At 39.8% G+C, this 27,384-nt stretch overlaps 2 protein-coding genes and 1 pseudogene across 3 annotated transcripts in view; 1 reads left to right on the top strand and 2 right to left on the bottom strand.

Moving 5' to 3' along the window:
- The window catches only part of LOC137266062 (transcription elongation regulator 1-like), a 33,123-nt gene extending 25,594 nt beyond the window's left edge, over positions 1 to 7,529 (bottom strand). Inside the window, exons 1-9 of the mRNA XM_067801562.1 lie at positions 7,252 to 7,529; positions 5,720 to 6,035; positions 5,314 to 5,463; positions 4,687 to 4,846; positions 4,469 to 4,507; positions 3,964 to 4,112; positions 2,899 to 3,028; positions 1,014 to 1,132; positions 520 to 611 (exon numbers count right to left, since the gene is read on the bottom strand). Of these exons, the coding sequence (XP_067657663.1) occupies positions 520 to 611; positions 1,014 to 1,132; positions 2,899 to 3,028; positions 3,964 to 4,112; positions 4,469 to 4,507; positions 4,687 to 4,846; positions 5,314 to 5,463; positions 5,720 to 6,035; positions 7,252 to 7,523 (1,427 nt within the window). The 5' untranslated portion in view covers positions 7,524 to 7,529. The remainder of the gene's footprint in view (positions 1 to 519; positions 612 to 1,013; positions 1,133 to 2,898; positions 3,029 to 3,963; positions 4,113 to 4,468; positions 4,508 to 4,686; positions 4,847 to 5,313; positions 5,464 to 5,719; positions 6,036 to 7,251) is intronic.
- LOC137266127 (inner ear-specific collagen-like) lies at positions 1,740 to 2,888 on the bottom strand (annotated as a pseudogene).
- A 5,550-nt stretch (positions 7,530 to 13,079) lies between the features above and the next one.
- Positions 13,080 to 27,384, top strand: part of LOC137265521 (phosphatidylinositol 4-kinase type 2-beta-like) — a 36,568-nt gene continuing 22,263 nt past the window's right edge. Inside the window, exon 1 of one of the 2 annotated variants that reach the window (XM_067800935.1) lies at positions 13,080 to 13,529. In XM_067800935.1, coding sequence (XP_067657036.1) covers positions 13,197 to 13,529 — 333 coding nt within the window. In that variant the 5' untranslated portion in view covers positions 13,080 to 13,196. Of the gene's footprint in view, positions 13,530 to 20,961; positions 21,884 to 27,384 lie in introns of those variants that run through there. The other variant, XM_067800936.1, reaches the window with a different exon arrangement.

Below are 27,384 nucleotides of genomic sequence, written 5' to 3'. Positions count from 1 at the left end.
AATATATTGAAAATTTCAAACTTCTCAGTGTTATACATTTTGCTGGTTCTCAGGGGACTTCTTACACCTTTTGTCATGGCAAATTTTAACCATAACATTACCGTAACATTACTTTAAAAATTATTGTATAAAACACAAAAAATCATGGCACAGGTTTGAATCCATGCAGGAAACATTTGCCAAAACACAACATGGTCCCAATAACAACACAGCTGTCCAAATATTTTGTGAAAAGGGCAACTGTGGGACACTGATCCTAATGCATGTGCATGATTTTGGCATATATACAGAAGTTGGGCAGAGCAAGCAAGCAGTAACCAAATGCATGGGCGATGACACAGGGTGTTCCGTACAGCCAGTGGGGGCTTCACATAGCCACAATCAGCAAATTGATAAGCTGCTACCAGCAAAACAGACCAAGATGACTTGATAGTCATAAAGTGCCTGGACCAGAATCTAACACTGTTGTGCGGACAGCCAACAAGCTAGCACATAATCAATTTATTCTGATGTCTTTACCATGGTGTGCCGGGGACAGGTGTACTGGAAACTGGTCGGGCTTTCTCTGCCGCCTTTTGTTCTTCTGTCTTCTCATCTTCCACTGGTTTCTCCTGAAGGCACAAAACAAGGCATGTTAACTCAAAACACATGAATGAGTCAGTTTAGTTTTACACGTCACTCAGCAATATTCCAGCTATATGGGGCGGTCTGTAAATAATTGAGTCTGGACCAGACAATCCAGTGATCAACAACATGAGCATCAATCTGCGCAATTGGGAACCAATGACATGTGCCAACCATGTCCGCAAGCCTGACCACCCGATCCCATTAGTCGCCTCTTACGACAAGTATAGTTGTCTTTTATGGCAAGCATGGGTTGCTGAAGGCCTATTCTACCCTGGGACCTTCACGGGTATCACAACAGATGAAGATATGTAATTTAACAAGCATGACTGAGTCCTCAGTAAGTTGTTTCATTGATAATTACAGACTAGTTTATAACCAAAACGTACCTCCTCTTTTTCTTCTTCTTTTACTTCAGTTTCCATAGCAACCTCCTCTCCGTTGGTTGCTCCATTTACATGAACAGGTGGTTCTGTCTTCACAGGTGCTTGCAACTGATTGACTGATGCTGAAACAGGAACACCAAAAATATACCTTCATGACCCAAATCAGAGTGTTGCATACACGATGAGCCTCTCAGCTCAACATTCTCTTGTTATATAGCTTCCTTTCACCTTCAACAACCCAAAGAAATGCTGTCTTATCAAATAAAACCAATGTCTGCATTTCCTGTCTACCACCCCATTCAATCAGTGATTGCACCTTCTCACTTTGAAATTGTTCATTCAGTCCATGATTGGAGTTTCTTTCCACTTTCTCATTCACTCAGTATCTACTATCTCTCACCCCACCATCCCATTCAGCCCATGTCCACAGTGTCTCCCCACCTTCCCATTCAGCCCATGTCCAGTGTCTCCCCACCTTCCCATTCAGTCCATGTCCAGTGTCTCCCCACCTCCCCATTCAGCCCGTGTCCACAGTGTCTCCCCACCTTCCCATTCAGCCCATGTCCACAGTGTCTCCCCACCTCCCCATTCAGCCCATGTCCAGTGTCTCCCCACCTCCCCATTCAGTCCATGTCCAGTGTCTCCCCACCTTCCCATTCAGCCAATGTCCACAGTGTCTCCCCACCTTCCCATTCAGCCCATGTCCACAGTGTCTCCCCACCTCCCCATTCAGCCCATGTCCAGTGTCTCCCCACCTCCCCATTCAGTCCATGTCCAGTGTCTCCCCACCTTCCCATTCAGCCAATGTCCACAGTGTCTCCCCACCTTCCCATTCAGCCCATGTCCACAGTGTCTCCCCACCTTCCCATTCAGTCCACGTCCAGTGTCTCCCCACCTTCCCATTCAGTCCATGCCCAGTGTCTCCCCACCTCCACATTCAGCCCGTGTCCACAGTGTCTCAACACCTTCCCATTCAGCCCATGTCCACAGTGTCTCCCCACCTTCCCATTCAGCCCATGTCCAGTGTCTCCCCACCTTCCCATTCAGCCAATGTCCACAGTGTCTCCCCACCTCCCCATTCAGTCCATGTCCAGTGTCTCCCCACCTTCCCATTCAGCCCATGTCCAGTGTTTCCCCACCTCCCCATTAAGACCATGTCCAGTGTCTCCCCACCTCCCCATTCAGCCCATGTCCACAGTGTCTCCCCACCTCCCCATTCAGCCCATGTCCAGTGTCTCCCCACCTCCCCATTCAGTCCATGTCCAGTGTCTCCCCACCTCCCCATTCAGTCCATGTCCAGTGTCTCCCCACCTTTCCATTCAGCCAATGTCCACAGTGTCTCCACACCTTCCCATTCAGTCCACGTCCAGTGTCTCCCCACCTTCCCATTCAGTCCATGTCCAGTGTCTCCCCACCTTCCCATTCAGCCAATGTCCACAGTGTCTCCCCACCTTCCCATTCAGCCCATGTCCACAGTGTCTCCCCACCTTCCCATTCAGTCCATGTGCAGTGTCTCCCCACCTTCCCATTCAGTCCATGTCCAGTGTCTCCCCACCTCCCCATTCAGCCCGTGTCCACAGTGTCTCCCCACCTTCCCATTCAGCCCATGTCCACAGTGTCTCCCCACCTCCCCATTCAGCCCATGTCCAGTGTCTCCCCACCTCCCCATTCAGTCCATGTCCAGTGTCTCCCCACCTTCCCATTCAGCCAATGTCCACAGTGTCTCCCCACCTTCCCATTCAGTCCATGTCCAGTGTCTCCCCACCTCCCCATTTAGTCCATGTCCAGTGTCTCCCCACCTTCCCATTCAGTCCATGTCCAGTGTCTCCCCACCTCCCCATTCAGCCAATGTCTTCACTTTCTCCCCACTTTCAACCAATGTCTTTACCTTCCCATTCAGCCAGTGCTGGAGGTTTCTCCCACGTTGACTCCATAGTTCGAGAGTTGTAGTAGTAGCTCCTCCCATCAGCATTCTTGTGTTCCGACCATTCTGCCACCTCTGGGGGCTTGGGGGGAAGCTATGGGTAAATCACCAGAATAAGATAACATTACATCAACAAGTACATCAACAACCTTCATATTCAGTTCTTGGCAAGCAGAGTGCCATAATCAAACATGAAATTCACAGAAATGAGAGAATCTGATTTAATAGACAGCATACACAATCACAAGAATTTAACCATGAGACAGCTCCTTCAGATCAGTGAAAGAAAGTCCTTATATTGGTCAGTATTGGGGCTTCTTTAACTCTTTCAACACCAGTCAACCAGAGGCATTTTATGACATGGCACTGAGTTTCCAGAGACTCTGAGGTCATAGATGAATCCTTTGTTTATCAAGGAAAATATCAGCTTGTAAAACATTATTGCTACTACATGTCATACATAATTTGAAAGGTATAATCCTACTGTTCATGAATATGTAATTTATATTTCATTATATTTTTCAAATAATACAACTGCAATGTAAATAAGTTAATATTTAATGAAAATTCAAGCTTACACATTTATAATGTCCAGATGAAGCATGAAGGGAGCAAAAAATGTAGGGAGTTTTTTCCATTTGTTACACGTCATACTATTCCTTTACCTTTTTCTATTAATTTAATTTAACTTAAAAGTATGGTCGTCTATTTCCTGATGTCAGTCCATTAGGCTGTGTAATGTTGTTCAACGACAGGAAATACCTCCGTTTTGGAAACTTCATACGAATGACGTGAGGCAAATCGTGATGATGATGGGTATCATTTGAAAGCTCTGAGCATCAACATTATCACTGTACCCTGTGAAAATTGATAGAGTTAATAAAAGAATCACATGTTAGTTACGTTAACAAATTATATACACTGTTTTGATAAAACTATTGCCTGGCGGGTATACCAGCCTCTGGTGTAGAATGCGTTAACAAATGTTAACTTTCAATGGGAATTCCCCTAAATAAGCTCCTGTCTCACCTGTGTCTGTGGAGGTTTCTGTACAGACACAGCCGATTCCTGTGGTTGACTCTCAATGGGCACCTGTCCCATCATGGGGGGCTGTTGCTGTTGCTGCTGCTGGGGTACAGGCTGCTGTGTGAAGGATGGGGGCATCATCCCCGGGTAGCCTGATGACACGAAGATTGATAGAGTGAGTGAGGTTAGTTTTACACTGCTAAAAGCAATATTCCAGCAATATCACCGCAGGGGACGCCAGAAATGGGCTTCACACATTGTGCCCATGAGGGGAATTGAACCCAGGTCTACAGCTTGATGACTTAACACCTACCACTATGCTACCCAACCACCCCGAAGATTGCTAGAGATCACAAATATGGCCACAACTTTATTTACAAGCCTTCATATACCCTTGGTAAGTTACGTACTGATACTGTGAAACACAATACAATCTCATTACAAAGGCTAAATAACACTGGTATCCAAGAGTGACATGCCTGAATATATTATAATGCTACAAAGGTACCTTGTGTTGGTGACTGATCTGCTTGGTTTGTGGCTTGAGCTGAAATTCACAGAAAAATAAATCAGAACTCAAAACATTGACAAGAACACAACATTAGCATGCAAAGGTCAATAAGATACTCATTATCCATTTCATGGGTTATGTTCAACAAGATACTCATATTCGTTAACATCCTTGTTGAACATAAGGACACAAGTTGTGGAATGTGGAGTATTTACCCTGAGCCACGGCAGCCTGAGCTGCTGTTGTCGGCCCTGATGATGTTGTGGCTCCACCCTGTGCTGCTGCCATTGCCTCCACCTCCGACTGAGTTATAATCTTCACATTTTCTGGTTTAGTCCATGCAGATTCCCTTGTCCGTGCATTATAGTAGTACATCTGCACCAATTAATGCTCAGAATGATTACAAACACCAAAAACTTGAAATGTTATGAAAGGAATGAGGCATTCAGAAATCCTAAAACAATTTGTCTGAAGTATTTGTGCCTTTTCTGTCCTCATATTTAGACTTTCACAAAATGGTGTCAAACTATATTTCTACTATTTTTTTCATATGTCTTATGCCTAAGTCTGGTCAAGGAGTGAGTGAGTGTGTAGTGTCTTTAGCATTCGACAGCAATGATAAAAGAAACTGAGGACTTTACAAAGAAAGTGTAATCCCAAATATAACATGTTACATTTGACCACTTTCTAAATGGCACTGTGTAATCATAAGGACTTGAAAATTGGGCTTTGCACAATAAAAGCAAACCGGGGCCTTCAATGGTTCAAGCAAACAGCAAAACCAATAACTTATGCCACAATGTCCCTTAGATGAGAGACTTATGTTAATTTCTCACACAGACCTTGCCCTCAGCTGTCTTGGTTTCCACCCATAACTCGGCATCACTCTGTGCTGACTGCTGCGGAGGTCCGTAACCAGGGGGCGGCACTGAGAAGTTTGGAGGTGGCATCCCCGGAGGGGGCATGTTTGTTGGTGGCATCATTGGTGGCCTCTTGCAAAAGTATAAATACAACTGTTAACATGTCATTCTGTTTAATTCAGCATAAAACAATCAAAATCCAGCTATATCTTCAAACTCAATATCATGACACCGATTCTGTATCAGATTGACTCCATATAATTGAATCATACTATTCCAAAACTAGCTTCTTATCTAGCCAGATATCAGCATGATGAAATCAAAAGTACATGCTACCCGTAACATTATATGGAGTGGTCCCTGCTGATCAACTGATTCATAAACTTACCATGCCTGGTGGAGGCATCCCTGGTGGTGGTGGCATACCCTGATGTGGCCCTGGGGGTCCCATGCTCGGGGGTGGTCCCATCCCTGGTGGGGGAGGTCCCATCCCTGGAGGAGGAGGTCCCATTCCTGGACCTCCTGGGCCGAAGCTGGGATCAAATGGTGGCCTGCCAAAAGGAGGCGGTCCTCTAGGTGGAGGTCCACGCATTCCTGGTGGGGGTGGGCCTCTCATGCCAGGTGGTGGGCCACGCATGCCTGGGGGTGGGGGTCCTCGGAAACGTGGACCTGGAGGTCCAGGTGGTCTACCAAATGGGCCACCCCTGGAGAAACAATACAGTTGATCATCAGTAGTCTGTCATTGCTATTTTGTCATTGTTTGTTGTTGAACACCACATTCAGCCATTTGCAGCTATCAGGGTTCTACGGCAACATTCTGTAAACAACTAAGTCTGGTACAAACAACCAGGAGTATGACACCATGTGCATCACTCTTTGCAATTAGGACATGATGACATGCATCAACAAAATCAGTGGGTCTAACCACCTGAGCCTTTCAGTCACCTGTTACTGTTAGGACAATCATATGTTGCTGAACACCAATTCTAAATCAGATCTTCTCTGGCACAATAACAATAAACAATATGTGCATTTATATGCACCCCAAACTCCATTCACAAGGTGAATGCTCATAGCGCTAACAGTCTAGGCAGGCATATTGTTACCATGGATAACCCAAGCTGCCTGGGAGGTGCTAAAAGGTTATAGTCACATGACTTATCCCACCAGATGCCCATTTTCTGCTGGTATTATACTTCAGCAACTGTGATGTGAAAACTAATATCGAGACACAATTTTAATAGATCTGAATGAGATTTGACAAACTGTCCACAAGACGAGGTGTTGCTTATACCCCACTAACAATGGCTCACACATTTCTAATGCAGCTGCAACCAAAACAGGACATCAATACCTGAAAAGCATATGTAAATTGATATATTTAGTCAGCTATGAACTGTTGTCACTAGTAAATCATTATTATTTAATCATTTTGTTTAGAGTGTATTTACACTATAAGTAAGCATACGACCACACCGGAATTTGACCAGTAAATATTTTTACTCACTCTGCGCATGCGCACAGCGAGTCTGAAATTAATGTGAAACCAACGAATACAGTTTACTGGGTGCAGCACCAGCCAGCCACCACCCTTCACCATCCTTACGGTTAGGGTTTGGGCTTGGGAGTAGGGGCAAGTGCAGTATTCCCTTAGACACAAAGTTTTGCTGACAGGCAGTGTACCAGTCACGTGCAAAACGTGTCACATATTAACTACAATGCCGAAACTACAGTGGAAATATTTCGTCTGCAATATAATATTTTGAAGTGTTCTCCTGCTGCAAGCAAATGTAGGCAAAAAAAATAAAGCTACAATTTCATATCCGCTACAGTTGCTAGAGATTTGGGGTGTCGTTTGGCGTTAGTTTCAGCGAATAGATGCACTACGTTAAATCTGCATACATATTAAATTCAAAATACCAGTCGGGTCGGAATCGGGGTCCACGGGGACCCATGAAGCCACCTCTCCCTCGAGGCGGCCCAGGAAATCTGTTTTTAGGGTGGAAGTCAGGAGGGTAATCGGGTGGATAGTCGGAAGGGTATTCCTGTGAATATCCGGATTCATTATATTCCCCAGATCCCTCCATTTGCTCCATTGGAGCTTCTGTTGAAGCCTCTGGGGCTGGTTGCGCTGGCTGGCCATTGTCGTCCGCCATTTTGATATGTTGAGGGCACGCTGAAGTCGGTTTCATGTAAAAGTTTTCGCACCGGAAAGAGTTTTTCATCCCAGAAAGTACAATCAATATTAAACGTTAGTTTTAATATGAAAGGCGGATACAACGTATTAGATTGATTCGAATAAATATATGTTCATAAAAAATCGAGATACAAATAATATCACGCTGTGGTAAAAGGGATTACAATAACATTGAAGCACATTTCTTGTCCATAGCTGCAGACCTACTGTACAGACTGATGGTATTCAGAGCAAAATATTCCTTTAAAGTACACAATGCTGTTTTATAAGATTGCAAAACAATTGTACTTAAACGTGTGCAGTGTCATAAGTCTCGGAACACTTGTATACCGTTCTAATAAAATGAGTGTATGCTCTGTGCGAAATAGTTTTCAAATTTTGCTTGCCAGTCGGGCTTGCCATGCCTGAAAGATACTAGTCCAGACAGTAATTCACTAGTCTAACCTTAGAATGTAGAAACATTTGAAAGATTACAAAAGGTGAAATACCATAACTTATCAGGCCATAATTTTGCAGGTTTTAAACATGTATTATGACTTAACATATCGGAGAGAGTGATATGATTTAAATAAAAATGACCCCATGAACACTCAACGGCAAGTGGGACCAGGGACTAAAAACATTTACTTCATTTTTACTAGCCAAAGGTCAAAGGCTTTTTCGAATGCATGTACATAGCTTGAATACGTACATTGTGTGCGTGTCATATTTGATTAAGTGTACGTTCTCTTTCAACGTAAAATTTGATTCAACATGTCAAAGAAAAGGCAAATTGTTTTTAATACATTTCGTTTACTAATCCGAATTTTGTAAATTCTACTTCGCGCACCTGTAAATAAGCCGTCTTTGATTTGAGTCTTTCAAAAGAAAATGCATTCATAATTATAGGTAATCATTGACTGTAAACTGTATGCAAATACTTCCAAGTGTAACATTTGTCAAAATGTTTTGATAAAGAAGTGCGAAACTTTAACAGGAAGCTAGCACGTGACATCCGGTTTGTCACGAGATGGCCTTTTTTATCCGGACTGAATAGCCAGGCGGAGTTGGGCTTTTAACTAAAACCAAACTTCTTCAAACACCGTTCAAGATTTTTTTATTTCCACGCAATAAATGTGTCTTAATGAAACTACAGCAGTATTTTATGTTATGTGATGACAAACTGGACTTGCTCAAACTCCAAATTACTTAAATGTTTTCAATAAAGTTCTCGCCCGTTATAGTTACATATAAATGTAGGATTGGGGAACGAAATATTTCGTTAAATGTACAAGAACGAGATTTTATTGACGGACAACTTCGATGGCTTGATAACAGTGTTAGCATCTAGAACAAGACATAGCATCTATTGCAGTTAAGATGTTGTCTATCGACAGGATATTGTTCCTGTTCATCATACAAACATGTAAATATCACTAAAGAAGTCTTTTCACCCAATCCCTAAGATAGAACTGGTTTTCCTGTTTCTGCGCGGGCTTTTGCAGAACAGTCAATATAATATCACTTGGCTTTCTGTACAGTGCAAATCGGTAAAGCACTTTCTGACATGCTTGTCTAAACTGTAGTTGGGCTTGCAACGAACACTACGAGAATGACCGTTGGTCAGGCATTACTGGTTTGAGAGGACAATTACAATTCACAATGGTATCTCAAGTTATCCAGGCTGAAATTATATTCCCACACTGTTCAGGATGTCACTGGTACTGTTGTACATATGCATAATATATAGAAAATCCTAGTCAATCATCTGTCTCGCAGTCCAGGGATTATTCTTCCTATTGCCCAGAATTCCCTACACACTAAGGCCCTAAATGAAGCAAGTCTACATTTTTACAGTTCGGAAATCTTTCATTTCACTGGGGATCCTTTTCAATTTAAACGGAGTTATTTGTTACTATAAAAGTCACGTATGTTATATTTCCACCCCCTGGAACTACTGTCCTGCAGAGGTGTAGTGACGGGGTGACTGTCCGCCTGCATTTGCAGTGATCGCGTGCTTGTTATGGTGGCGAATGTAAGATCGGTGATAAAAAAAACACCAACAATATCGTTTAAATATTAACATTTGACGAATGCACAGGTTCTGATGGTGATATATAGAAAGTTTCAAGCTGCTAGGTTACACACGGAGAAAGCAATCGTCTATTATCGACAGAACATATTTTTTCATGTAGACAAATACTGATTTTATTTCAAGTATATTGCCATTTTTCCTATGAATGACAAACAGAGTTAATAGGTATCAGCAGCAGTACCCTCTGTAAAAAGAGGAAGTCATTCAGATCAAAACTGAAGAAGTTATTGTACCTGATATTCAGTGAGGTGATCGCGGGAGTACAGCGAACACATAATTCAGTGATCGGAAATTTGGAATATGCAGTGATCGGAACTTTCTGTAAACTTTTTCTTAAGATTTATCGAAAATATGAAATAAGTAGGGTTTCCGATGTAACGAAGTATATCTTCAGTCAATTTCAGACTTAGCAACATGAATGAGGGGCTTAGGTGTGGACCTTGCCCTTCTATGGATGACTTTTCTGCAGTTGTCAATCACTGTGTGCAGAAACACGGAGATTTGCAAATAGAGACAATGACCATAACACTTGATAAAAACAAAGACAAGAATTCACATTTACCAAGCGTACACGTATGACAATGTATATCAAGCCAACTTGAGGGTACTAAAAAGACATTACACATCCGCAAGAACACAAAATCTCTACCCATAGTACCTTAAGCCACAGCTAGTCCCCTATGCAAAACGCGAACCAGACACATGGATGTATCGCCAGAGTGTGAGGATTGATCGGTGATGCCATTTGGTGGAAATATGCGCCATACTCCGACTTTCCATTAACGTACTCAAAACTACTCACAGAGATTTGTTGTTCACCAACTAATCAGTGGTCACCACACAGACAAATATGTCGAGGGTGAATGTTTCCTCAATGTGGAGTACATACAATCAATCCGTGTATCATGTGAGATGTGGAAAGAGAACAATTCGTACTGTTTGTACGCTTTAGATATTCTCTGAATAATTTTCAAAGACGTATTCAGGGATATTTGTAGTTCCAAATATATTAAAAGAATTACACGTCATAAGTACCGTCAATACCGGTGTTGTGAATTTAGTTTTACGCCGCCCTTAGCAATATTCCAGCAATTACACATCGGGGTACACCTTGTACCCATATTGGAAATCGAACCCGGGTGTTCGGCGTGAGCGAACGCTTTAACTTCTAGGATATCCAACCGCCACAGTAATGGTGTTGAAGGAAGGCCAAAGTCACCCCCAAGTCTGCCAGCGTCATTCATGAAGGGCCAAGCTATTTGTAACAAGAATTCTTAAAAGTTGTAACATTTTCGTCTCTGTTTCAAACAAATACAACTGTTTTTTACAAACCTTCTTAACAGTATGGAATAACACATTTACTTCTTTAATGTCCGATACATTCTGTTTCAAATGGCACTCATTTTATTCAAACTGTCGACATGGAAATCCGTTTGTTGACACTTGCTGAAAGGTGTCAGACCTAAACTAATGCTTAGTCTCTGAATAGATAATCCTAAATTTTGATGGCTACCAACAAACCTATCATAAAAGCAGCCCCAGGGTGACCAGGGATTCTGAACCTGGGGAAATCTAGACTTGCTTCATTTAGGACTTTAGCATTGCAGGGAGGCTAGGATGTAAGGAACATAATGTGATTCAGGGACTGTGAGAGTGTCAGACCACAGGCCTGGTCAAATTCAGCAGTTGGTTGCTATCCGCTTTTATGTGAGTCAGGGTGTGCTGTTGGTAGACTGTGACAGAGATTTCAAGAATTCAAACTAGTCAGCAGTCTTAGATGAGAGGCACATGACTAACACTGCGTTATGACACCGATTCCTTAACGCATCAGATCTCCCAACAGAACGCTTCCATGTTAACAATGTAAGGATATCCAGGAGCACCGGTCGTCGTCGTTTAAAGGCAGCCGGACTTTTATGTAGGCGACATGCATTTCGTCCACCTCGAACACCACGTCACAGGCAAGCGCGTTTGAGATGGAGTAGACATCATGGCCAGTGGTCTTGTGTGCTTTTCACAGATGAAAGCAGTACTGTACGTCCAAGGTGGTCGGCAGAGGACAGACAGACAGACAAGGCATTGATTATATCTCCTCCCCACCTCCTCCGGATAACAAAACCCATGTAGCCACTTTTAGAATTCACACAATACAAGTTGTTCACTGGCCAGGAGGCGAACATGGGTTGATGTATTTTAAGCTGGGACTTTAATTTCTGATTCTATACCAATGAAGCGTAGATCCAAACAATATATTTCAGTCATCTTTACTTCAACATGGTCCATGTGCATGTTTGAAAAGACTGTACGATACCGATCACTGCAAGAAAAGATATGATCACTGCAAGCATGCACAGTGGGTGTACAAACATTGGACCCCGATCACTTCACGATCACATTTAGATAGATACAATGAATATTGTGCATTCAATAGGGTAAATGCATCACATATATGTGGAAAGGTGTATCAGTAACAATATCGGCTCATAGAAATGCTGTAAAATCAAACCATTAGGAAATAAACTTAGTATTTGTCTACGTGAAAAGATATGTTCTGTTAATAACAGACGATTCTCACTTTCATGTTTAACCTACCAGCTTGAAACTTTCTATTTATAACCACCACACTGTGTGCTTTCGTGAAATGCAAATATTTCAAAGATACTGTTCGTGTTTCACAAATGATGACTAGATTTTTAACACCGATCTTACATTCGCCACCAAAACAAGCAGTGTCCATAACAGACAAAGGAATGGGTTGCGTGGATTTCCACAGCAAGTCTAGATTTCCATGTCTTTGGGCTCCTTTTCATTTCATTTTATATTCTTTCACCATGAACCTTTTTTCAGCACAATAATTATGCTCATTTCAGAGACTAGTTTGAGCTGCAAATCTTGAACTTAACTGGGGCTTTGGATGCTTTCACAAGACAGTAACTGGGACTTTGGATGCTTTCGCAAGACAGTCTCTATTCGCCATGGAACATTTTATGGCATATTTCACTAAGTGTATGTTAAACAGTTTGAACTAATGAGCACAAACGAGTGACAGCCATGCATAAGTGCTTGCAGTATCTGACGGAATAGCCTGGACATGTTCTACGAGTTATGAAGTATTTTTCGGCCGAAACAAAACTCCTTTCAAATGTATATGTCCCCATTCACGGTTACAGTGTAGAAATACATTTAGGACGAATGTCTCATCCCCTGCTTTTGAAGACTATAGCTTTGTAAAGGCTTTGTTGCATGTATTGTACATGGTAAATTGCAATGTTCTCAGATACTGATTCTGATTCGTCTATCGGTATCGAAAAAACCAGAAAACATAGAGGTTACAAAAATATGACGCTCATTAAACACAGCTGCACATTTAAAGCAAAACACATTGCGTGATGGAAGTTTTCATGTTTATTTACTAACCGTTCCACAATTTCTACATAACTCTCCAACCAGATCTGTTCGGAATTGTCCGGATTCTAAGAAATCCTAATGGTCACGGAATGAATTGTAAGATGTGTATGCGTATTATTATTGTTGATTACTGACACGGCAGTCGTCGTGTATTTCTGAAATTCCCTCACCGACGTGTTTGTTAATATGAGTCTGAGTGTACGCGCTGACACATCATCTGAGGAGGAGATATCCGCACTTCATCCCGAAGTTACTTTCGCTCCGAGAGAAAATAACTATCACGAGTATAACAGTCATGGTCCCAGGTCTCCAACTAGGGGGACAGGTACCAAAGAAAGCTCTCCCTTACTTGGGCCTAAATCAGAGCATCATGACATAGGAATATGGAATAATTTCCCTGATGATCCTAATTTTCAAGAGACAATACGTATAGCAGAAGACTCGATTGAACATGGGATGCTACCACAGAGAATATACCAGGGATCCAGCGGCAGTTATTTTGTGAAGAATAAGGAAGGGGTTTGTATTTTATTCTAATCTCTTTTGGTGTATATTTGTGAGAGTCAGCATTGCCAGTGTGAAGCGTACTGATTTCATGTACAGTATAGTACTGTTTTGTGGGGAATGTTCCAGATTTAACTTTAAAAAGGTGATACATCTTTGGCTGATCTTCTTAAAAGAAAAATGACATGGTATTTATGTCTAGTATTTTCTGGATTTATAATTGATTTTATTTATGTATACTAAGTAAATCATGTCAGAATGACCTCTGTATATCTTTTTTATGGTGTATGTAAAATGATCTGTTTCTCATGCAGACATATTCATAACTCTTACAGAGTCAGGATGATCAAGTTATGTGTAATGGATAATGCACCTTGATAGATTTGACAAGAAATGTTTGCAGTTATTAATTGATAAATCACAAATTTTATTGTACTCTTAATCAACCCAACCAATCTGCAATTTACAACCAAAAAAGTCAGTGTTTTACTTTTACTCTTTTAAGAATTGTGTCATAACCATGGTTACTATCAGCACTATTAACTTTGCCTTTAAATTGCCTTTCATGGGCTAATTCAATCTCAACAGGTTTGTGATTGTAAATCACTATTACATAACATTTCCATAGTTAGTATAAGATGCTCGTTACTGTGCTATTGAACTGTACAGTGTGGGTAAAGGTGTGTACAGCTATAATAATGATATTGTTAGTACTGCCATAGATTTTCTTGCAGTAGTTGACATGAGAAAACTGAGCATGTTAATAGTTCAGGGAGCTTCCTCGGTGTATTTGCCTGGAATATATTTAAGAAAGCTCATTACAGGATGTCCATGAAAACACGATATAATACATTGTATATCTACTGTTATAGATTGTTGAGATGGATCAATGATTTGATCATTCATTGCTACCCTGTTTATGTTTTCTTACTCACATGTGACACTGAGCATGATTAGTCACAACAACATACATAGGAGGCCAGAGATTTAGAATCAGAATTTGGCCCCGAGAAATACTTTTGTAAGAAGTGAGGTAATGGTACTTTTGGTAGTCAGGCTTGCTGACTTGCACTGCATGTATTTGTGCTCTGAGCTCTGACATGTTGCTCACCATATCAACCACTGGTACATGTAGACAAAGCTTAATTCAGTCAAAGTTGCAGTGATGTGACTGTGGTATTATTTGCGGTGATGTGGCCGTGGTATTGTTATTTGCAGTGATGTGGCCGTGGTCTTGTTATTTGCAGTGATGTGGCCATGGTATTGTTATTTGCAGTGATGTGGCCGTGGTATTGTTATTTGCAGTGATGTGGCCGTGGTGTTGTTATTTGCGGTGATGTGACTGTGGTCTTGTTATTTGCAGTGATATGGCTGTGGTATTGTTATTTGCAGTGATGTGGCCGTGGTGTTGTTATTTGCGGTGATGTGACTGTGGTCTTGTTATTTGCAGTGATGTGGCCGTGGTATTGTTATTTGCAGTGATGTGGCTGTGGTATTGTTATTTGCTGTGATGTGGCTGTGGTATTGTTATTTGCAGCTTTAATGATGTTAAACAACTGTCAATGAAGGAAGTTCACCACGAGATAACCAGATCTGTGACAGGTATCACCATATGTTTTGTATTGTTTGAAGTGTATCACAGTACACTGATTGCATAGATATGTTTCAGCATAGTAAACAGAAGTAGGTCTGCAGCTGTACAGGGATTGAAAAATCCCATGGCCAACGACAAGTCAGTTTTCATTTTGGGCAATCAAATAATGGTATTTTACTTGTCCACGAACTATCAGATAATTTCCAGCTTATGGTTTCAAACTGCAAATAATCTTGGATTTCATTTCCTATCTGCTCATAATGAAGCTATTAAAGTTAGCACTAGTGATAAAATAGAGCTAGTAGAGAGTGAAATTATCACTCTTCGATAAATAGTCCAGTAAACATTAACATCACGCAATGTGTCATAAAGTCTGGGCAAGGGGAAAATTAGTCAGGACAATTCACTTTCTCAGTATTTTTGAAAACCTACAGTAAATACTTATATCACTCTGTTGAGTCAAAGTCTTACTTATGATAACAGTGCAGGACAGTTCCAGTTTTCCAGTCCATAAGTTACATTTACTGGAGCTGTTCAGTTTGACCAGTTCCTGATTTTTGTTTTCCAGGTTACATTTTGACACAAAACCTTGAAATATTTATCTTGCTTAGGACATTAACAGTGCATGGCGTTTGGATGAAGCTGATATGATGAACTCATGTGACAAAGACAACGTATTGATCATTTATGTATAACAACTTGGTAGACCAGCTGATGTCGTAATTACAACAATTTGTGAACAGATATGTATTGACCAGTTGATACAGAGCAAGGCCTAATGCCACCAACAATGCATCAATACTGTCACATTCCACAGGCCTCCATATATTAATGATTACATTATCAACATATTTGGAAAGCAACTTTTGTATTTTCTGCATACACATACACATGCATGCACTCCTATATATTATACTGAACATTATAAGTGATGAATATGTAGCTTGAATTCTGGCTGCAGTATGAATGTGTATCATATATACATGATATACCAGATGCATGGCATATCTGATGGAGGAAACATCTAATAGAGTACACAGAGATATGTTGTCATCTGTCGGCACTTCAGAATATCAAAATGAAGTGATAGTTAGGGATTAAAATCAAATGGTGAGTTTGGCTGATGTTGGGCCAGTTTTAAGGTGAGTGTAAGGTTATCAGTGAGATATGCTGGCCCTGTTTTATATGGGTCAGTAGAATGCCTATTGTTAGTATTTGTAGGTATGGAGACAGCACAGATGAGCTAATTCATTGTCAGCAAGATAAGATGTTGTAGAGGTTTCGTCCTTTTCATTGACTCAGTGTGTATGTTGACACACAACATGTACGTAGTAGCCCAGCTTGTGACAAGGGCTTACTATGTTTAGTATGAGGTGCTTGAGGTATGTAGCTTGATGGTTTGTGTGTCAGTGTGACCCAGGTTTCATGGATTGTTGTTTAAGCTATCAACCTCTGGTTTGTCTGTCTATACAAATGGACCTAAGCATTGATTTGCCTAGACAGGGTCAGAGTCAGAGGGTAAAAATCTAGATCTTTCTAAGTCTGCAGGAAATCCAAAACTGAATTGATGAAATCCATATTCTTGAAAATGTATAAAATGTCAACAGTAGAATATTCCAGTTTTTAATACTGTGATGTTTTCAGCCAGGTCTGTTAAAGGACCTTGCATTTGGAATTCCAGATAAATCTTAACCATGATATACCATTGTCTGTATGTTGCAAGGTGTCATCATTTGTCAGAGTCTAAAATGCCTTGTAGAACCAGTCATCAATGCCGGCTGAGCTCATTATGGAATCACAGTGTATAATTCTACCTTGTATTTATTCCAGAAAGCCATTTTTTACCAGATTCCAAACTAACATATGAAGTATTCCTGAAATGTGAAGGATTTCCTTTTGAAATTATCAATATCTCTTTGTTTTGTCTGTAAGCAATATGTTCAGATTATGGTCGTAGTTTCTGTCCACTGAGCTGGGGTGGTATTGGGGCAGTTCTCAAAACTGAAGGTATTAAGGGTTTTACCTACTACAGCTGCAGAATTAGTCCACATCAAGTTGGAATGAGGATAGTTACAACCTGTGACGTGGCATGTAATGGGTGTTTTACACAGATAATAAGTGTTGTTTTTTGTGCTGTAAACCCCACGAACCTGTAACAAGGTTATTGTCAGCCTACTGTTGCACAAGCCTTGTACGCTTACTGTGCCATCTGCACGCCATCCCATGAGCCACTCACAGCTGTTCATCTATACAACAGTGTAAGAATACTAAACAAGACAATATGACAGGCAGAGATGTATTGCTTTCATTTGCTATGTTTGTTTGCACTTCAGTTTGATATTACATGTATCATATTTTGTATTTGCTCTTTTAATTGATTTTGACCATGGAAGCAGACAATTGAATGCTGAATGAATGCCATATAGTGTGTCACAAATACCAGTTATCCTGATGATGCACAGTCACTGCAATCAGAACTCTGAATCTTAATTTTATATTAGATACATTTTCTGTAGATGAATCACTTGTGATAAAACATTATATTTTTTCGGGATGTTGGTGTAGCCATGTTATGCTGACGACCCAGGATCAATTTGCTGTATGGTTACAAGTCCATTTCTGGTGTCCCTGCTGTCATATTGTTGGAATATTGCTAAAAACGGCATCAAACCATACTCACTCACTCAGTATATTTTTTTTTATTTTGAGACATCTAGTTTATGAGGTACAATACTGTATGAATTATTGCAGTAGATGTGTCGCTTGCATTGTTACACTGTCTCAACTAGCAGCAAGATAAGTGGAATCAGTGTAACTGTCTTATGACTCTTAAAGAACATGTTTGTTACCAAGTCAAAATGAAAGTTTCTAAAAATTCAAGTGTTCTTATCATTAATTATAAATTGTCTAGATGAAGAAGAATATGTTATTTTATTTTTGCAAGGTTCGAAGTTTATGAGTGTGACTTGATTCAAATGACTATGTGCCCTCTTTTGTATGTGACAAGGCCATGTGGATGTATGAGTATAGAGCCTGTCATTGTGGTGACTGTAACAAGGTACGCCTGGAAGTTGGTCACACTGGGTAGGGCTTATACTGAAAATACGACTTGGATGAGGAAAAAAAAATTGACTTTGAAACTGAGAAAATGTTTTCTCAACCGTGTTCATGAAAATGTTAAAAATAGACAAAGAGATCTGTGGGGTCAAGATTGCTGATGACGTATCATGAGAAAAAACACATTCAGGAGAGGGTTTCACTAAGCTGGAATGACTTGTACACAATCCATTCTCTTGAATAAATATGTTTAAATCAAATCAAATAACAAATTAGTTTCACAAGCCCCTTGAATGACTTTACCTGTCAACTTTCGTTTTAGAAAATGTCAGCAGAAAGGAATGTCTATTGACATATTTGCTTTGATGTGTGTCATGATGTAGAGTCAGAATACTGTAGTTGATTTGTCTCAGATGAAATATGTAATCATGGATGCTTTAGTGATTATGTACTTGGCCTGTCACTGGATTAATGAAAAGCTGTTAAAAGATATTTGATATTCTTGTGTGCATTGTTTCTTGGATTGCCTCATGTTCCTTTGATGCACATTGAATATCTGAAGCGCTCATAAAATATATTTATATACAGTATGTGTTATCAGTGTGACAATTAACACTAGCACATGTTACAGGTTTACAAGACTTGTCTTACCTTTTGTCGGTGATCCAGCATTGTAGGAGAATTCCCTGTCCCTTTCTTATCGTTTTGATCTAAATAATAATCTATGAATAAAAATGCACATAAAATCTTGCTCTTTATTTTATTTTAGTTTGTTTTTGACTCATTCATCAATGTTTTAGATGTAACATACTTTTTGCAGGCAAGCATTTATATAGGCCTTAAGGCCTGTTTGCTAATCCATTTTCTATTATGTCAAGTGCTGGTATATGGGATTTAACATGTAAACATTAATGGAAAGAAAATATGGTTTAAATAATTTGTGGGTTTTACCCAAGTGGTGTCATTTCAAAGCTACACCATTTTTATTTTAATACAAGATACTTCTTGGCATTTTCATCTTTGTACAAGACGTTTCTATGGTAATGCTTACCACTTCATCAGGTCAATAAGTCCAGAAATGTCTCGTCTAATTAGTTCACAAGTTGCACATCCATATCAAGTGTCTTGTATTACCCTACCAACTTGTAAATGCCTATCAAACATTTCATTTTCATTTTTCCAGTGAAAATCAACTGACACATCAGAGATGATGCTCAGTTATGTTGGTTTCAGGAATTAAAACAAAATACATGTACAGATCTTTCAAAGTAATGACACAATTTTAGCCGTACATCTTGAAGTACATTCAAATCTGGACAGTATTATTGTCATGTTTGTCCTTGCCCTTGCATACAGAAAATGCTTTAATGTTATTTTGTTGCCATTTTAACAAATTTGTCCGGATTTATATCTTTTGTCAATTATCATCCAAATTCCACAACAGTCCCCTCATAAATTTGATTGAGATTGCTTAATGTGCCAGAATGTGGGTGGGTATGTGACACCTGTCAATCAATAATTAAACCTATCAATTGCCAGATCTATTCATGGTTGTAGTATTTAGGTAGTGACTGTCTACATTTAGAATCTTGGAGAGTGAAAGATAATGTCTCAATACTTCTGTAAAACATGTGGAAATGGGTGGTTGCTGAGCCTTTACTGATGTTATATTATTGAAATAGACAGACACAGAGGATATCTGCAGTCTACCTATGGTGAAATACCTTGTTTATCTGATTGAGTGACCTGACACTATAGGAGTGCAGATGAAAATGTCACATGAGGAGATAACCATCCTATTTGAGAGTAAATGACAGATGTTTTCCTTAATATATTTGTCACAATCTTCATGAGCTTAGGGACCGTTTATAATTTATGGCTGGGGGGTGATGATGATACTTATGGAGAATCTTGTACAGTGTGAGTGACCTCCCCTTAAAATTTGTATTCATGTAAGTGACCCTCCTGCATGACGTACATAATCAATGAACCCCCCTCCCATAATGTTTTAGTAATTTTATATTTAAAATTGCTGGCCCCTCCTAATACACTTTCTCTGAAAGTGTCACTGAGCATGCAGATTGAAAGTAGTTCTGGCACTGAGTGTTATAATACTTGAGTGTAATGTAGAATATTTTTTTCCGAACACGTTATTTTTCATGTAGACTCGTCACCAGGTATATCCAGTTGTGTGAGTAATTTTTATATAACAGATGGGTCAATTGTGATTCCCTTGTTGGAAGCTGTTGCCACGCATTTATATCACAGATGGGTCCATTGTGATTTCTTTGTCGGAAGCTGTTGCCTTATATTTTATATCACAGATGGGTCCATTCTGATTTCTTTGTTGGAAGCTGTGCCTTATATTTGGATTTGGCCACTGTGGAATGAGTCTGTTACTTTGCTTTCATGACTTACTTGTTTTAGACTGAGGGCTTCACCTTGACTGCTTCAGATAATAAACTTCACAAGTGCACATCCCAGTGTCTTCAATACAGGAAGAAACATTTAATTTCCCTTATGTTTGACATGGTAAAAGTAACCAATCAGAAAGTGTACTTGGTTAAAAAATTATCAAAGACACAAGAACAAAAGAATTTCATCCTTCTAACTTCCTTCATTTATTTCTAATTTGACCCAAATGTCAAGATTTGTTTGAAGAAGAAAATCAATGCCCTCCCTCAGTGGACCTACTGCTTTGGTGGCCTGTATCAGGAGTTATCTCCCCTATTGTGTTTGATGTTGTCACATGACTTAACAGGTGGTTTATTTTCCTGGAGCTATTTATAGCAGCCTAGTGGCCACGTTTCATGGAGCAGAGAGGGTGAGATCTCACACAGGTGTGTAGAAGTGTTCGAAGTGGCCACAAGAAGAGTTTTGTTGGATGTGCATTGACATCTGCTGCAGATTACTATATGTGATCAGCTGGGGAATATAGAGGACAAGGAAGTGATATGGATGGTTTCAGACAGTGACAGTCTGTGTATGAATGTGCATTGTTGGGACTGAAATTGGCGCCTGCTAGTCAGCTGGTGTTGAAGGATTATTGACACTTTGGAGTGACAGTGTTCTAATGCTGCATGTAAGCTCAAAGTGCAAATCAATTGTATGAGTTTTCTGTTGAGTTGTGCCATTTGTTATAATGAGATACTTTCCCCTTTTTTCTTTTGCTTTTCTTGGAACAGCCTTGAGGAAATAGAAACCAATTTCTCAGAAATGTGTCTTATATGAGTGCTGGATTAACAGTTTGCTGTTCTGTAACAACTGGCTTAGAATAAATTCTCTTAACCAGTTATGATCACAAAATGACTTGAACTCCACAGTAGAAGTGAACAAGCTGCTTTAGTGTATGGCAATGAAATGATCTGTACATTTCTCAAGGGCCTACTTCGAGTTGAATGAGTTTCAGGATTTGAGATATTGATGTGAGTATTTGCAACAAAGAAAAATGTCAGTTTCAAAAGGTGACAGGACTCAAATATTTGAGAAGAATGAGCGCACAGTAGTAAGGCGAGCTTCTGACACATCAGAATACTATGAGGCAATGGAATCGCTACCAAATGTGATTCAGGAATTGCCTTATCGAAACACTTTTCCCAACGATCCTGACTTTGGGAGACTTGTTCAAGAGGTGGAACAAGCAATTGACAGTGGAATACCTCCCAAATTAAGCTCAAAAGGAACAAGTGGCTGTTACTTTGTCATGAATAAACAAAAGGTAAGATTCTGGCTCACAGGTTCAAACTGCAAGTTACTTTTATGTCCTGTTATGCCGTTATGTCCTGATATGAGGTCTTATATGGAATTTTAGTGGATATATCAATGGTGGAAGTCAGTATTTTTTGCTGAGGACTATTTTCTTGGAACCCCCAACATCAATTGGATATCTGTTGTTTTTTAAGATATGTTCTCTTTTTGAACTTAATGCATGAAAGAAACAGCAAATCCTAATTTGAAAAGCATAAATTTGAAAAAGATCTCGCCATATTGTTAAAATGGAAAAAATATGCGTGTTATATAAATGTGAAATATTTTTTATTTTCATTTTAGTGCAAAGATTAATTTTCGTAATTTCATTTGTGTTGTTGATATTAATTTCTCTGAGCATGTGAATGTGAAATCAAATTCAGTTACGAAGACCCTAACATATGATATGAAGCATGGCAGTAAATTGTTTGTATTGTATGACTTAAGAAGTGGGGCTAAGGATTGGAGAAAAGTAGAAAAGCCGAGTTAGTAAGGTGGAATAAACCTAGGGTAATAGGTGCAGACATGGCCATATCACCTCACAATGGATAAACTTAGCAGCAGTGCCTCAGGCAGTTCAGGCCTGTTCCGATGTGACACCCAGGAAATTGAGGAGATCGCCTGAAGGGCTGAGGGATGTGATGACGACATATGTAGCAGATATTGACATGCTTCCTGTCGATATGTGCCATGTTCTATTACAAAATTACATCAAGGACATTCATATTAACTGTTGCTTACGTCCAAGCTATACAGAATATTTTTAATGTATTTTTTTTTTTTTCTATTTGAAAATGTTTACATTGAGGTTGCAGATTTTTATGGAAAGGTGACTAGGAAAGGTGACTATCAGTGTTTAATCACTAACACAAATTAACATGAATATAATTGATTTGATCTAGGTTTCATCAACCATGGTACGTCTATTAATAGGGCTGGCTGGAATGATCCATACCTGGAAATATCCTCATTTGAAAGACGTGATGTAAATCAATATGAACATTTTGTGATTGATAACTAACTGTTGTAATCATATTTTACAGACTGAATACACAGCGCATTTATCGTTCTTTGTAATCCATGCACAGACATGTCATAACTGAACAGTGATGTGAAGTATGTTGATTTCTTTCTGACGTTCCTCATTTTTTATCAAAGTTACTTCTCCAAAATTTTTACATAATCAATAGATATTTAGTAAACAAATATTGATCTCCATAATCAAAGTCGATAGCAAGCTGTTGTATTAACGCGGTAAGACATAAGGTGTGAGGTTTAATGGTTGGCAGTGCTTCAAGATGTAATTATTGACAGTTTTTAATGGCTGGGGTTCTACTTACAGTTTGTGTTCCATGTTGAAGTGTGGGATGTGACAGATGGTATGTAGGAATGAGGTGTTGATATGTACATTGTTCTGATGCCATCAAGTAAAACCATGGTCAGGACAGGTCATGTTTGTGTAGTCACATGGCTAGTGTTGAATAGGGACAGAATGGAACATCTACATTTACATTTTTAGTACAGAATTTTATGTATTTGTATGTGAATTTGAAGTTCAGTGAAAAAAAAGTGTGTTTCTGCCTATATAAACATGTGCAAGTTTGAGCAGAATGATAAATAGAGAAATAGTGTTGTGCTGTTGATAAGATCCAGATAACAGTAAACAGTCGTGCTGGGTGAACACAACAGATGAAAGAGAGATTCATCTATTGTATAAAATACAATTGTACTAATACAATACAATATGCTTGAGATATTTCACCAAACTATGGCTTGGAGTTTGAACATATTGTTCAGTCAAAATATATGTAGTCCTTTACACATTATTTTCATTACACATTATTTTCAATGAGGACATGTGATGACTGGTACAAAGTGGTCACACTGCACTGGGGGCGGTGGGCTAGCCTTGTGGTAAAAGTGTTCGTTCGTCATGTCGAAGACCTGTTTTCAATTCCCTTCAGGTACATGTACAGTATGTGAAGTTCACGTCTGGTGTCCCCCCCCCCATGATGTTGCTGGAATATTGCTATAAGTGACCTAAAACTGAACTCACTCTGTCACATTGCACAAGTATGCGAATCATGATCCCATGATAACTGTGAAGTCCAACCTGTGTGCCTGAGTCATCTGATTTTGGTATCAGGTAACAGCAAGGAAAATGTTGTAACACGTCCCAGTCATTAAGCCCTAGGCCAAGCCCCCTGTTAACATCGGTGGTCTGGTGCTTCTTGCATCATATCCCATCCTCTACATTGTCTGCTTGTAATGGTGGACAAGGTTGTGCAGCTGCTTTGTTTACCTTTCATATTGGTAACAATGTACAGAAATAGGCCTGTGTCATTAAAGGATGTGGTGTACAACCAGTACAAAGAGTCTTTTGTCCTTGTCTGTTTGGGAACTGTCTCTGAGATCTGTCAGAATTTGGTGTGTCTGTATGTAAATATTTGAAGCATATTTAAGTTGAGGATAGATGGTGATTGCAGTTTCTCTGAGAACAAGAATCAATATGTAAATATGCAATGGGAAGACAAAATCATTTCGAAATGAAAGTTTCAAAATTAAATTTTGATTAAATAGGAATGGCTGTTTATTGCAAAGGCCTAATTGGTTCAACCAGTGTAGTACCAGAGTGTCAGAGCGCACAGCTTTGGGGTGAAACTGTCAGGAATGAGTGACACTTGAAATTCTGTGTTGACTGTTGTTTACATTTAGTCTTAACCTTTGGAAGTGGGTATGTGATGGTGTTGATTCCAGATGTGTAGACAATTATGTTTGTGAACCACACAAACTGGTGATTTAGACTTTGTTAGAGCCTGAGCAATGCTTCACACCGTCAGGGCACTGATACGTATGGCTTCACCAGCGAGTTCATTAGAATGCTCTTCAGTGAGTAAGGTTTTATGCTGATTATATCAATAAACCAGCAATATCACTGCGAAAAACACAATGGGCTTCCAGTCTAAGTAAACTTAGTCTCAGTACTTTTTGTTTCACTCCACTACTGAGTCTAACAAAACCTCGTAGGAGGTTGCGTCAGGTAACCTTTGAGATTGACCAATCAGAACAAGAGTGGTCATTCGCACATACCTTTGGAACTTTTACCCCGGAAAGGTTTGCACCCAAATGATTCCAAATGCTATTGTCCATACGATCGCGACTGGGCGATGCATATGGAGCATGCTACAATACTGTCAGTAGTGAGTAAACAGTCTCTGTAAATAGTGTTTTTGTCTATATTCAAGGATTTCATGTTGTGGATATATTAGCTAATGGTAACAATGTGATCAGAAAGCCGTAAGCATATATACTACAAGTCAAATAACTGTGTTTTATGCGGATTTTTGTTTTTTAAGAGATTAACGTCCGTGACTGGTGATTCTTTAAGTCCCACCAAAACCTGAATAGTACCTGTTGTCTGATTGGTTAAATGTTCAGCTTTCTTGTGTTAGACTCAGTAGTGGAGTGTAACGAAAAGTACTGAGGCTTAAGTTTACTTAGACTGAATAGGCTTCACACATGAAATGAGTGAGTGAGATTACTTTAACGCCTCGTTTTGCAATATTCCAACAGTATCATGATAGAGGACACCAGAGATGGGCTTCACACATTGTATCCATGTGGGGAATTGAACCCGGGTCTTTGGAGTTAGGAACAAAACCTTAACCACTAGGCTACCCCACTGTCCCTTCACATTGATCCCATGCTGGAAATCGAACCTGAGTCTTTGATGTGATGAGTGAACACTTGTACCACCAGGCTACCGCACTGTCCCTTCACATTCATCCCATTCGGGGAATCGAACCTGAGTCTTTAATGTGATGAGTGAACACTTGTACCACCAGGCTACCCCAGCATCCTTTCACATTGGTCCCATTAGGGGAATGGTACCTGAACTGCAAGGAAGCGTTAACCACTACACTATCCCACTGTCAGAATGTTCTCACAAGCATGCCATTGCAGTATAACAAGCCTTCCCTGATCCCCCCCAAAACAACATTTGATATTGAAGTGGTCGGACTTGGGTAGGGTGAACGTTGTAATAGTGTTTTGTGAAGATTCCAGGATGATCAAATCTATAGGTGACGAAAGGGGTGTGAGATTCAGTCTGAAGTGTTTCAACAAAAGGAGTTGAGACACACATTTGATTGATTGCTGCTGTGCTGTCAAGTTGGACCACATTTTTGTGGTGAGTCAGTTTGTGGTGACACTGTTCATGATGCAGCTATGCCATAAAATGCTTGATTATTGGACAGTCTGACAGCTAATGACATACGTTAGGTTTTGGTTCTGAGGGCAAGATATGTTCTGACTACTGCCATTGGTGACCATGTTGATCAGGTCACATTAAGTCCAACCACTGTATCACCTGCAGCCATTACCTAATGCAGATTAGTAGCTGGAGGTGTCATTGATTACTATGTGCTACATCTTCCTGTCTAAACCCAGGCCCATCAATTGTGCAATTATGATTTATTTCTTGTTCTTGTTGCAAAATTGCCAATATTTTCTTTGTCTCTGGAAAAAATATGAACACTATTATTTTGACAGATCAGGCATCAGAAAGTTGTTGTGTAATTAAGCATGTCATCTACTGTGAGTTGGTGGTTATGTTCAGTACAAATTGCTTTACAAATGGCCAGTATCAACAAAAGAGCTAGTTTTCACTTGTGATGTTTGTTTGAATGCTTGCCTGATTATTGATTGTTACATCTAGATTTCTGTTACCTGGTTCCATTTGCAACCATAATTGCAGGCTTAGGTTTGACTTGAATGACAAAAGAATGTTGAAAATAAACATCCAACCAAATTACTTGCAAGTGCAATAGAACATTTGTGATCAGCTGATTAAAGGAAGGTGACATCAGTGAGATGGCCTGTGGTGCTGTGTGTTCCTGTGCATAGAGCTCAGGTCACAAATCAGTTGAAGTTAAGCAATGTTTAAGTGTTCTTGGATGGGCAGTGTAGGAAAGATGTAGAAAATCTAGCCTGCCCACAAGACTGGCTGGTCAAATTTTTTAGCAGCCCTGCCAAAATCTAGCCTGTCTTCCATCAATGCAACTAAACTCGTTTTCAAGAAGCTAAGGGAGAGAACTCTGTTCTTAATGCAGCCATATCTTATTGGTTTTGTTTACAATAATTTTATCTGTTTAATTATTCTAGTATATTTAAAAAGGTTATAATCATTACATGTATGTAATTTTTTGTTAAAACTGACACAACATGAGGACGGACTAGGTGTTTTTTTTAACCTGTCCTTTGGACCTTTAACCAGTGAAGCACATAAGACATGCTGTCTCACCTTTATGCAAGTGTGTTTGTTCAAAATTGCCTCTGTTCACTAGAGAATGGGTACCTGGTGGTATAAGTCATGTGACTATTAATCATCTAGCATCTCACAGGCAGCTCGGGTTATCTGGGGTGATTATAATCAGATACGAAGCCTAGAAAGGCATGTTATAAATACTCTTA

The sequence above is a fragment of the Haliotis asinina genome, chromosome 15 (assembly GCF_037392515.1).
Source record: "Haliotis asinina isolate JCU_RB_2024 chromosome 15, JCU_Hal_asi_v2, whole genome shotgun sequence".
Taxonomy (NCBI): Eukaryota; Metazoa; Mollusca; class Gastropoda; order Lepetellida; family Haliotidae; genus Haliotis; species Haliotis asinina.
The sequence above is the reverse complement of the archived record's forward strand: the minus strand, read 5'-3'. Positions and strand labels throughout refer to the sequence as shown.